General features: G+C 39.2%; 1 protein-coding gene across 4 annotated transcripts in view; it reads left to right on the forward strand.

Annotated features, from left to right (window-relative positions):
- GAB1 (GRB2 associated binding protein 1) overlaps positions 1–13,178 on the forward strand; it is a 107,160-nt gene that overhangs the window by 73,395 nt on the left and 20,587 nt on the right. For all 4 annotated transcript variants that reach the window (XR_008597731.1, XM_054989819.1, XM_054989821.1 and 1 more), the window contains exons 2-6: positions 3,918–4,212; positions 7,589–7,802; positions 9,630–10,231; positions 11,994–12,079; positions 12,617–12,920. Coding sequence is in view for 3 of the 4 variants with exons in the window: in XM_054989819.1 (XP_054845794.1) it covers positions 3,918–4,212; positions 7,589–7,802; positions 9,630–10,231; positions 11,994–12,079; positions 12,617–12,920 (1,501 nt within the window). In the remaining variant the exon portion in view is untranslated. The remainder of the gene's footprint in view (positions 1–3,917; positions 4,213–7,588; positions 7,803–9,629; positions 10,232–11,993; positions 12,080–12,616; positions 12,921–13,178) is intronic.

Below are 13,178 nucleotides of genomic sequence, written 5' to 3' on the forward strand. Positions count from 1 at the left end.
GGGGAAATGAGGCTCTATTCATGCTTAACCTAAAACTGCATTGCCCAAAAACCCATCGATCCAATGAGTTTCTCTTCAAGCACATGAAAACTCACACAACAATGGACCCCAAAGAAAGCAAGTGTTGGCAGGTGTGCACAATGACAGGAAATTTGCAGCACCGTGTGCAAGCAGGAGAGTGCTCCATTGTCAACTGGCACAGTGCAGTTCAGTTTTAAAAAAATTCTTCCCTTACAAAGCCAATAAATTATCTTTGAGTCCTGCTGTTATGCCATTTTTCCCATGCCTTGTAGTTTTGTTTCCACAATGAGGGGTGAATCCTCCTCACCCTAATCTGCTTTGCAGCATCCCGGGACTCCCTGTTTAGATACTCCTCCAGCCTGTCCTTGCATTGTGTGTAAAAGTGCACAAAAAGGGAGTGATAAATGTTGGTTTTTCCTTCATGGGAAAGGAAGTAGAAGGAGGATGGCTCTCTTTTTTTCCTATTCTTTTCCTGGTAAAAGTGGGAAACTGGACAGGTTGCTGGCTGCCAGTCTCCCTTTCTGACTAAAACCGTTAACCCAGAGTTGAATGAAAATGAAGAAGACAAAATCACAGGAAGACAAGCCATGAAAGAGTCCTGTTGGCATGCCCCAAAATAAAAAAAATCTGACCAGATTGGTCCTTCCACATGGGTGTGCATGCATGTGTGAGTGTGCAATACACACGCTTGCTACCTCTGCATTATGTAACACTGAGTTGACAGTTTTAATCAGAAAAGCTCCAAAAGTGAGAGAGCTTTCTGGGCAAGATGAAATTCTTCCTGGTGGTTCTCAACCCACTATCTTTGGAGGACTTCTTTAGTCACAGGCGTGGCACTGACACCATGGCACCTTAGTAAAGAACAGCAGCAACAGAAGGTCACTGAAAGGGAATGAACCAGCTCCACCTGCCTGCGACCTCATTGTGACTCTCCTTTAACAATTGCTTTTTCTTTCCAATTTTCACCCTAATCTGTATAACATGAGCCTTTGTGGCAGCCAGGGGCTCAGAAGCTGAAGGAGACTCCTCCCTCCTCAAATCCATGTGTGCATGCCCGTGTGGATGTTGTAGGCCTTTCCTTGCATTGTGCATAAAATCACACAGTAAAGGATGGCGATAGCAATGCTGGTGCCAATGGCACCGTGCTGTCTGCTGCTCCCCTCTGCTCCCCAGTGCAATACAAAACTTTTGCCGTTTGATCCCTATGAGCCACTCAATGCCATTGCCATTGCCCAGTGAAGAAAAAAATGTACTCCTGTGCACACTGCACTTCCCCTTCCCACCAATGGAGTTAATGCTAAGGGCTGAGTTTCTCCCCTTCAGAACCAATTGGTTGATGATGAGTGCTGACCGACTTGCCATTAAGGAAAACAAGATTCTGCCAGACAGCCCACCACTGCATGGCCATTGCACAGTCAGGGCTGAAATGAAACAAACTTTTTGGTGAGGGAGGGGGAGGATTCACTTTTCCTATTATGCACAACCCTACTACTAGCATCTCCAAAGTAGATATACAATTCAGCCCACAGATCTATCCTTTTGTCTGGGGAGGGTGCAACTCAATGTCTCAAAGCAAGATTAAATCAAAGAGGGCCTCTGCTGTATTCAGACCAGCCAAAAGGGACATGTTAGAAAACTTAAGAGTGTAGAAAATGGGATGTAACAAATCCCTGTTTCTTTTTTACACACTCAGCATAAAGTGAAAATGTTCTGTATTTTTTTCATGTCATTTCATTTGCTTTAAACATAAGCCATGGCAGAAAAGAATCTATAAAATGCATATTAGAACAATGAACAGGATGCTCAGCATAAGCAGTGAGCACTAAAGTATGCCCCTGCACAGTTAATGTTAAGAATGATGTGAACTTGAATCTTATTTTCTGTGCAGCTGTTGGCGAGAGGGCATTTCTGATCGTCCGGAATTTATAAAAAGGTAGCCGTCCTTAATGCTGTGTATCCTGTTAGTCAGTTTGTTTAGGAAGTAAGGGTGAACAGTAACATTCTATAAATGTGGCAGACAAAAGCTGGCATGGTATAATGGACAGAGTGTTGGACTACAATCTTGGGAGAGCCAGGTTTGAATCCCCACTCTGCCATGGAACCTTACTGGGTGACTTTTGGCCAGTCACCCTCTCAACCTAACTTGCCTCGCAGGGTTGTTGTGAAGATAAAATGAGGAAAAAAAATATGTAAGCCACTTTGCGTTTCCATTGGCGATACAACTGGGATATAAATGAAGTAAATAAAGTGGCTTGGATATACGTTCACTACACTGAAATAAATTTTGAGTTGAATCACCTTTTTAATATGTATGTATGTATGCATACATATTAGGGACTTTTATGAGCCACCTCTCCAGAGACCTGCTCCTGGTGGCTAGTCCTGCAATGCCAGAGGGAAAACTTGGATTGTAATTGTATCCTGCTATGTAGTCTCATCATGTGTTCTTTAATAATTCTTGTTTATCTAAACTTGAGAAGTACTTAGTCATTTCTGTGTTTTTCAGAGAGATGTTATTTTTGGCACAAGCTTTTGAGGACTACAGCCCACTTCATCAGATAATGTGTTATCATCAGTGGTCTACAAAAACTTATGCCATAATAAATTTAATGTGCCTCAATATTCTCATGTGCAACAGTCAGTATAGGTATTTCTCTGGAATGCATGAAAACGTATTTGGGGGAGGATCAGGTGGAGCATGATTTCAATGTCATTGTTAACCGTTTCTGTTTAAAGCACAATTGTAATAATTTTTCAGACAAACATATATTAAAAATGTTTGGGGCTAAAGCTTCTTGTGTAGATTCTTTAATACTAATGAAAAGTCAGGACTTGTCATGGTTTAATTTGCCCAAAGGAAAGAAGAATGGGTTTAGCTTATTGGATTTAGATTTAGTTTATTTAAAGGCCATGATCCAAAGAGGTGCTTAGGCTCATACAAAAAGTGCTAATCTATTGAAAGTTTCACTTCCCCCGTTGTTGTATCACCTGACCTTCTTCCTGTACCTTATCACAAAATGTTTTTGAAATTGAGAGGAGATTTTAAAAAGTGGTTTTCCAGGTAGTGCTGGTGAGGGAAACCTAAGAAAATCAAAGGTGGCCTTTTCCCCAGAATATTCGTGGAGTTCCACATGGTGTGCTGATAGTACTAGCGAAGGTGTGGGCTGGCAAACAGTCAGTGAACAGAAGAGCCCCAAAAGGCCACCTTTTATTTCTTAAGTCTCCCTCAATAATGCTACCTAGAAAACCACTTCTTACAGTGCAAACTTAAGAAGAGTTGCTCCAGTCTAAGCCCATTGAAGTCAATGGACTTAGACCGGAGTAACTCTGTTTAGGATTGCACTATTAATCTCTCTTCAATTTCAAGAGTGTTTAGTGATAGGGTACAGGAAGGAGGTCAACTGATTCAAGAAGGAGGGAGGAGTGAAACATTCCCCTGCGGATTAGCACACTTTGTTTACCATCTCCAAAACCTCTTAATTGCTATGTAAATAAATTGTGCTAGACTAAATTGCCATCTCTTCTCATAGCAAAAGTAAGAATTATATGGGTAATCTTATGCAAGATGGAGGTTTCAAAATCAGAAATGACCTATGTAAATTATATCTAGATAAAAGAAACTTGGTCTTGAATTCACAATTCCAAAGTAGATGCTGGATGGAAAAATCAGCTGTGTACCTCTTTAACTTTCTTATAACACTTCACTCTTATACTACTGCACTTTCTCTGTATATAGGCTTAGTTAATTGCATGGCATTTAATGCTCTTTAATATATGAAGATATTAGAATATCATTTGACAGCTTGGAATATTAACCATAACTATTGTACAAGCTCAGCAATGGACAGTTATAAAATATGAACTATATGAATATTTCCTGTCTTCCCCTTTTTTAGGCATGGAAGAGAAGATGGTTTGTGCTCCGCAGTGGTCGACTGACAGGTGATCCAGATGTACTGGAATACTACAAAAATGACCATGCAAAGAAACCAATTCGAATCATTGACTTGAATTTATGTCAACAAGTGGATGCTGGGTTAACATTTAACAAAAAAGAATTTGAAAACAGCTATATATTTGACATCAACACAATAGACAGAGTCTTCTACTTGGTTGCTGACAGTGAAGAGGAGATGAATAAGTGGGTTCGATGTATTTGTGACATCTGTGGGTTCAACCCTACTGAAGATGGTAAGGGTTTTTTTTAGTGTTGATCTGTATTTTGATGTTGATAAGCCTAAGAAGTTTAATGTTGGACATGAATGGCCAGATAATACAGATGTCTGTGTTGTTTATTTCTCACATACAGTTCTTAAATTCTGTGTTCTTGGATTTACTAATGTTGGATCATGCAGAGACACAAACACTTGAATGAATAAATGTCTTAAATTTTTTATGATTTTTAAAATTCTACATTTATTCTGGAAGTGTTCTCCATTTGGAATTTCAGTGTGGAACAAGATTTTATTGCATGATGTTTATTTTCTTGGTTTTGGCTGTGGATTTAACCATTTATAGTACGTTATGGCCCAATTGAATAATTAAGATTTGGTCACAGCTTGAATAATGAATTGATTTACTACAGCAAATAAAATCTCTGCCATGGATCAATAGTGATCTTTTACCAGTACAATTCTAATAAATGGGACCTGGCTTTACCTTTGCTAACTCACCTCTAAATTCCCTGGGAATTTGAACATCTACTTTGTGTTACTTGCTCACAAAGATGAGATTGTTTGTTTACCAACTATTTTTGTCATGATTGTCTGGAAAATCCCCATCATGTCCTGAATCATGTAATGATATTTTTAATATGGAAAAAATGCTTCATGGGTAAACTTAACTCACCCCAGACTTGTGTCAGAGATGGCCTTCCCATATTTTACTACAGATGCCAAAGGCAATCACTCTCTGACTAACTTGAAATTTGAGCAAGGTCAGAGTTGATGGGTTTGTAAAACAAAGTCCTTTTCAGGAACGTTTCCTGGATGTGTACAGTCTCTTCAAGAATGGTCAAGTTACAGTGTTTGAACACTTTAGCGAAAGATCAGTGTATACACCTGCTCTGGTTTATCTGAAAGACACTGTTTGTCCGTTTTGACTTTGGCTTGACCTCCACATGTAGCCGATTGGGTTCCATCAATCCACTTCAGGCTGCAGGTTGGGGGAATTACATTGTTTAAATTATTCTCAATGCTAAAAACATCTCTCCAAATAGAAATTCAGGAGAGCAGGAAAACAGTTGGGCTGGAACCTGTTTGCAGGGTAAATTCAAAAGTGATAACGCTCATGTACAGTCTGAAATCCTTTCTACCACCTCATTTCCACTCATCCTCTATTTATTAGCTGCACTATTCTGGAAGATTACAGGGTTTTTAAAAAACAGGCCCTTTTGGTCTTTTTGGTCTGTGTTGAAATTTTGTGTCTAAGTGGCCTTGCTCAGGAGTTAAAAGAAGCAGACACTGAGTACTGAAGTTTCAGCTGCCAGGGAGCAGGCACCAGGAGCCTAAGTCAAGCCCAGCAAGGATCTTTAAAATGTATAGGTTAAATGTATAGGTGAGCAAGGTTACTGGTACTAAATAACAGAAGCCTCATTGCAGTCAGAAAAAAAGAGAACTTCAGAATTTAGATTTTGCCACTTTTTGACGCCTGGTAGTCATTCTCTGTATATTTTAGGAAGGACAGTCCATTTTGTAACAGGCAGGACGTTTTAGAAAACGAAACCGTTTACATTTCATGCCTGATTGGCTTTAGGGGCCAGTTCACCCCCTTGATCTTACCTGATCATGTTATTCTACGAATACTACAGGGAGGACTGAATCCTAATTAGAAGTGTTGGTATGCTATTGTCTATGGCTTTGATCCAATGACTTTCCACTAAGTCTTCCTCCATCAGTAGAGCGATTATACATTATAAGAGCCAGTTTGGTGCAGTAGTTAAGAGCAGCAGGACTCTAATCTGAACAACCGTGTTTGATTCCCAACTCCTCCACTTGTAGCCAGCTGAGTGACCTTGGGTCAGTCACAGCTCTTCCAGAGCTCTCTCAGCCCCACTCACCTCATAGGGTGATTGTTGTGAGGATAATAACAACACACTTTGTAAACCACTCTGAGTGGGCATGGCATTAAGTTGCCCTGAAGGGCAGTATATGAATAAAATGTTATTAATTGACAGCACTTCTGCTGGGATGGAGAATGAGAGCTTTGGGGAAGTTGGGCATCATACTGAGAGATGATGTCTCAGAAGGCTTCTCTGTGGTGTCTGACTGGGCACTGTTGGAAATTGGATACTGGACGGGACAGATCATTGATCTGATCCAGCATGGCTACTCATACAGTCTTATGAATGTGTGGGGAATTTCTGTATGATGCATTAGTTTGTGGCCTGTATGTTATGAGCAGTGTAGATAATGCACTGTTGTGTGATTCCAGTGTTTGAGGTTAAGTCTCTTAATCTATGTTCTCTGTGCTTTCCAAAATGAGATGCAAAAGAAGGACAGAGATAATGAATGTGGGATAAAAGAGTGAAAAGAGTTTGTATGGGTTTTTAATTGAAATAGGCATGTATGATTCACATCTTCTTTTGATGGTTTCTTCACATGCTATGCTACACTATACTTTGCATGTTTATAGATGACCCAAGAAACATTCTGGGAATGGCTTCCAGTATTCCTTTGTAGGTTAAGTGCTTAATGTCCATTGTTATTACATCTGAGCTATTTGTGCCATCAGAACTGCTCACTTCTGTACAGATGTCCTGGGTGATTCATCCCTAAAAATGAATTGCAGAGTCACACCGTCACTTTCGTTTGTGGCTGATTCATTCCTCTCCATGTTCTATAAAGTGTGTGTGTCTTTGTGTATGAATATGAACCTGACCTTTGTAAAGGCTGGGCGGGGGTGAGGGGACATACTGGCTTAATATGAAGAGTTCTTATGCAAAAAGAACTTTTGAGAAGGTTATGGGAAAAGATCTAGATTGTGTACACACACTAGACTTGTGGGGAGTTAGTTTAAAATCACTTATACTCATGTCAAATTGTTTAAGTTTTGTTTCAACTCTGCATCAGGTTTCTGCTTGTTTTCAAATTGAGGCCGTATTATATTGTTTATTGAACGTCCCAGCTGTTGATCATATTGAATTACACTGTGTAGTCTGCCTTGAGTCTCAGTGAGAAAGGCGGGCTATAAATAACACAATAAAATAAATTTAAAAGAGTTTTGGTGATCGTGGAGAGGCAAACAAATAGTTGTAATGCAGAATGTCCACATTTCAGAGTTTCTTGTTGTGCATTTCTGCATCTAGAATTTAGCGTGCAGGTTAATTGACAGTTTTAAAATAGGAAGAAATCTCTATGCCCCAACCCAGATGTGCTCATGTGTTTGAGTCTGTTCCCGAGTATGGGAATGACCATTTTAAAAGACTGTACCTGGGCACACACTAGTAAGGGAAGGAATGGATGGAAGGCAATGATGGTCACACAGATACAGACAGGGAGAACCAGTTCTTCAAGATAAATATATATTACGCATGGGTTAACTTCGCTGTATGCTTGTGCGTTTGTAGATGCTGTGAAGCCACCTGGCAGTTCTCTACAGGCACCCATCGACTTACCGTTACCTGTCAGCACTTCCCTTCCATCTGTACAACCAGAATCATCCTTACCTCCTCCATACCAGCTAATTAATATCCCACCGTTAGAGCCTGCCTCCAGTCAAGAAGATCCTCAAGACTACCTGCTACTAATTAATTGTCAGAGCAAGAAGCCTGAATCGACAAGGTAAATTTTTTTGCCTGTTTTCGCAGGGAAGTAGCTACACTTTCAAAGATGATTTTGATTGCAAATAAGGGACTGTTCTCCCCTACAATGAATGGCATTTGATGCTCATACGTTTTAGACATAAAAAACCATTCTAATATTGTTTTTCTCCCTTGTTCTTCTGTGACGATTTTTAAAGCTTACAGCAGTTAAATATGCACAAGCCCATTGAACTTAGTGGGTATAAGCACACTTAATTCTTCGTTGATTTTTGTTCCTAAATTCTTAATTCCCATACTGCAGTTAAGATGTTCATGTGCCCTGCAAGTTCAACTACATACCTAACATTAGTATTCCATTTACAGTGACATTTTCATCATTGGCTTCAGCAAGAAAGATTCTGTTTATGAGAAAATGTTTGTAAGCTTTGTTAATTAAAGAACACTAGTTTGCTCTTACTGATCTCTCTCCATTTTTGTCATGTATTTATAAACCAGCTCTTACCTTATCTCAGAAGAAGGGGAGGAATATTTACTGCTGGAGGATTTTGAAAGTAAAAAGGTTCCATTGCAGTGAGTGTAATGAGAGTCGTTCGGGATTTGTATTAGACTTTAACCATAGAACTGTAACTTGCTTGAAACAATTTTTAGTTTGTGTGTGTTGCACGTTGTGCTGTGAATTTTAATAGACAACACAAGTCATTACTACTTGAAATATTTAGAGGTACAAAAAAGATTCTAGTTCAAGATCTGGAGCTGGTTGTTATAATTTTTGTGAGTGTCTCTTATGATTTAAAAATGAATCAGAGAAGAGGTTGGATATTTTATATTGCAGAGTTATGCAGACTTCTTTTTTCCAAGTTCACAGTCTTGCTGTGTAGCCTCTCTCAAAGAAGATTCAAAAGGTTATTTTATATTACTTTTATTTTATTTTTATGTTATGTATAGTGTGCTGTTCTCACTGAGACTCCAGGCGTGTAATTCCTTTCCTCTTCTCAGAGACTTACCAGGTTACCTTACTGGTCATTCTGTGTTAAAAGTTCAGGATTTCTATTTTTCTGTTACCATGTCAAGGAGATGGGGCAAGTTTAAAATAAACACATTATTTCTAGTATGTAGTATATGGCAAATATCTCCCATATTCAGGTTGGTACCTCAAGTAATAAAATGCTGCATGGAATAGAATTTGGAGATCCTCCCGGTTCCTGTTGTTTCATATTAATGGCATTTCCCCTTCCCATAGCACCATGAGATAATTTTTTGAAACTAATACTTAAACGAATAAAATGAATGCAAGTCACTTTTCATTTCAATAAAAGTGGCTGATGATTGTATTGTTCCAGACTTGAACAAAGCACAAATAATTATTTATAATGGTCCTTCTAAAATTGTCTTCAGTCACTCAGTAGCAAAGGGAGTTAATTTGGATTTCCACCTTTTGACTATTAAACAGCCTTGCTAATATTTGGAAAGTGGTCATCATCTTCCATTCAACTAAACTCCATTCCCTGCAACTCTTACACATTCCTCTCTGCCTTAAAGTCACAAGCTGAGATGGAAGGTAGGACTTCAGTGCTTCTCTCATTATGGCACTCTTGTGGTTCTCCTAAAGACACTCCCGCATGCAGTTTCTGTGGCTCCATGGAGTTTAACACAGGAAGAAGCTGCGTCTTTTCTCTTTCTAATGTAAGAGTAATACTCAGTAGCTGCATGACAATAACTGAGACAAAACCACAGCTTTTATAACATGGTGTCATGATTTGCTATTTTGATGTTATGTTTTTGTTAAGTATCTGTTACTAAAATAATTTTGATGTGCCAATAAATTCATTTTTCATTTCACAATTAGGTTGCAAGCTGATCCAGCAAAAACTGCCTCTTCTGAAACAGACTGCAATGATAACGTGCCTTCCCATAAAACATCTGTGCAATCTCTGAACAAGCATGCTGTGAATGGATTTTTTCAACAGCAAAGCATGTATGACTCTCCACCACCAAGAGCTGCCTCAGTGTCGGTAGATGGCAGCCTTTATAACCTGCCCAGGAGTTATTCACAGGATGTTTTACCTAAGGCGTCTCCTTCTGGGACAGATGCAGATGGAGAACAGCATGTTTTCAGTGCCCTCTCTACAACATCTTCTCTTGATGCACAGATGAGGCACTTCTCCATTAGTTATGACATTCCCCCAACACCTGGAAATACTTATCAGATTCCACGAACTTTTCCAGAAGGGTCATTGGCTCAAAGTTCGAAGCTAGAGAGTATTCCAGATGTTCCTCCACCTCGTCCACCAAAACCTCATCATCCTTCAGACCGCTCCCCTGTGGAGGTGTGTAGCATCTCCCGTACTGCCTCAGACACCGACAGTAGCTACTGCATCCCTACAGGAGGCATGCTTCCGTCACGTAGCAACACTATTTCCACTGTGGATTTGAACATATTTCGTAAAGGTTAGTGTTGTCTTGTCTTGACTGCTATTATTTTTAAAAGGTTTTGGACATATAAGTTCCATTGGAAATCAGAGAGTTGAGGTGTGAACTGCACAGTGCACTACAGTCAGGTACAGCATGGCCTTGTAGCCCATTCTCCATTGCAAAGTTTCCTTCTGAGTGGGCAAGAATGGGAGGAGAACAAGTTCTTTGCTCTTTCCCTGCTAATCACTTTTGTTCTGGAAGTTCACCCTGCCCCTGTTCCTTATTCTCTTGCCAGTGTTTACCTTAAATACAGGATTCAGACACTGCAGAGATAGAAGTGGCTGGGTGGGTGGATGTTTCCAGGTAAGGTAAGGGACAGGAGAGGTTAACCATTCACTTCCCTCCTGTCTCTTGATATGCATTGTGCCCTACTGAAGATACTTTTAAATGGAGAGGAGGCTCTCAAAACAGGCTCATAAAGTTCCTAATTCACTTTAAAAAATTGTAAAGAAATTATATATTTTTAAAAGGATACCTCTAGCTCAAGGTTCCAGGAAGATAGTCTTTCATTTGAGCCGGTCTTCTGATCTTGATAATCTTTTTCAGTTCCAAGTAACTGCTTAACAAATGGGATCGAGTGCAAGCTGTGGGAATCCGTGAAAGGGAATTTCATTGGCAAGAAATAACACAATACCACTCTGCTGATTCCTGCTGTAATAAAATAATGGATGATAATAGTAACGAACCACTTGTATACATTAGGATCAATTCAGGATGACTGTCAAAATTCCCTGTTAGAGATTTTGTTTGTTTTATACACTATAAAAACCCCTTTTGCAAACTCTGAGCTGTTTTGTGCATTTGCCTTGTCCAAACAGGATTTTTTAAAATCCTGAATTTGCTGAAATCCATATGAATTTATCTTGTTTGGGGTAGTTTTCTTAACTACTGGGTATGTGTGAAGTCTCAAGAACATAACCATTTGAGGCTGGCTGCCATTTAAAAAACCAGAAAATGGAAATAAATTCCAGGTATTTTCTCCAGTTCTTAACAAACTTTCTGAAGTTATTTAAATAGATGACATCTTCTTAATTATATATAATTGATGTGTTTTCATTCTTTCTCAATTCCATTGGGGTTTTTCCCTCTGTCCAGTTTACATTGTAAAGTGCAATGTATGTTGATTATATTTCATAAATACAACCCCCACCAATACCTTTTGCTTTGGGATTTAGCTTATGAGAGGTGTGTGGGGAAGCCAGTGGGGGAAAAGGGAACAAAGTGAAGACTGAAAAGCTCATAGAAGAATGGTTAAGGATGAACAAAGGAGGGAAAGTCAGGCATGTGAAAGAGAATAGGAAAAAATAGGAAGAAATGACAAAGGGAAGGGCCTCTTCAATTGCTTGTGTTATCCAATAAGATGGACTTTTTCACTAGGTATCATTTTATGATAATTATTTTACATTTATGTATCACTGAGTATTTATAAACCTTGTTTATAAACCATTGTGGCATGCTGGTAGAGATATGGCTGTTTCTTATTGGAAAAAATCATTTGAAATTTGTGTCTTCTAAGATTTTAGGTGTACTGTCAAAGAGATCTTTTTATTACATTATCAAATTGTATTTCGTGCTTATGATTTTGGAGCAGAACAGTAAGTTTCACAGGCTGCTAAAACAAGTATAGACAAGGAAAAGTTGTGTAGTGTAAATTTCCTCCTTTAATTAGTATGCATCATTTTATGTAGTGGAGTGTAAGAGGGGAAGATAGTGCTTATTTTCTTCCACTTTCCTTTAGACATTGGTTCTCAAGACTGCTATTTTACTCCACGGACATTTCCGAATGACAGATCGAGCTCACTGGAAGGCTTTCACAACCACTTTGTAAGTATTGATAGGATTTCCAATGCTGATATGACAGATCAGAGATTCACACTCCTGTGTACTCTCTGCTGTGGAAGAAGGTCCAATGCCTATGGAACATTTTTGCACAGGTTTTCTTGAATAAAATCTGGGCTAGTTCATTATTTTTCATAATAGGATGGCAACATATGGGGGTGGAAGCCAGTGAAGTCCTCCTGAGGATGGGTTTACTGGTGGAGGCAGGCTTGAGAAAACAGAAAGTTGCCAAGTTTCTGTTGCATCATCCAGAATGCAAAAATGCGGACAACTATGGCACCCAAGTTCCAAAAGAAATAGATGGAGGTGATTGTTCAGGCTAAGGATACTGTGCACTGGCTTGGTTAAATTCCATCCAACAGCTAGACTACAGCTGTGGCTTAGATCTGGGCAAGGAGGAAAGACAACATGATTTTTCTTGGAATTGATTCAATATTTTGATAAAAGAAATGTGTACTTAATGCTACAAAGTTCATTTGGGACATAGTTTATTTTCTTTCTTTTTAAATGTCTCATTTGTAGAAAAACAAAAGTCTGTTGACTGTGGCAAGTATTTCAAGTGAAGAACTGGATGAAAATTACGTCCCCATGAACCCAAACTCTCCTCCACGGCAGCATTCTAGCAGTTTTACTGAACCCATCCAAGAAATGAATTATGTGCCTATGACCCCGGGCACTTTTGACTTTTCGCTGTTTGGAATGCAAGTCCCTCCACCAGCACACATGGGGTTTCGGTCCAGTCCAAAGACCCCTCCCAGAAGACCCATCCCTGTTGCAGAATGTGAACCTCCACCAGTGGATAGGAACCTCAAGCCAGACAGGAAAGGTAAGCACATGCTGCCAGTCGCTCCCTCTGATCATGGTATTTTATGCTTTTTTCCTCTTCACAGGAAAAAAAATGGTTAGAAAAGAAGACAGAAATATAAAGATGAGCTTTTAAAAAATTATAGTTATCTAAAAGCTCTAAGGATTGCTGGCATAAAGAATTTTGACCAGTCAATAATTTACATACAACTACCTTTCCTACTAGGGAAAACATCTATAAATCAGTCAGGGACTGCTTGCTAATTTTTGTACAGAATCT

This window comes from Eublepharis macularius, chromosome 10 (assembly GCF_028583425.1).
Source record: "Eublepharis macularius isolate TG4126 chromosome 10, MPM_Emac_v1.0, whole genome shotgun sequence".
NCBI classification, from domain to species: Eukaryota; Metazoa; Chordata; class Lepidosauria; order Squamata; family Eublepharidae; genus Eublepharis; species Eublepharis macularius.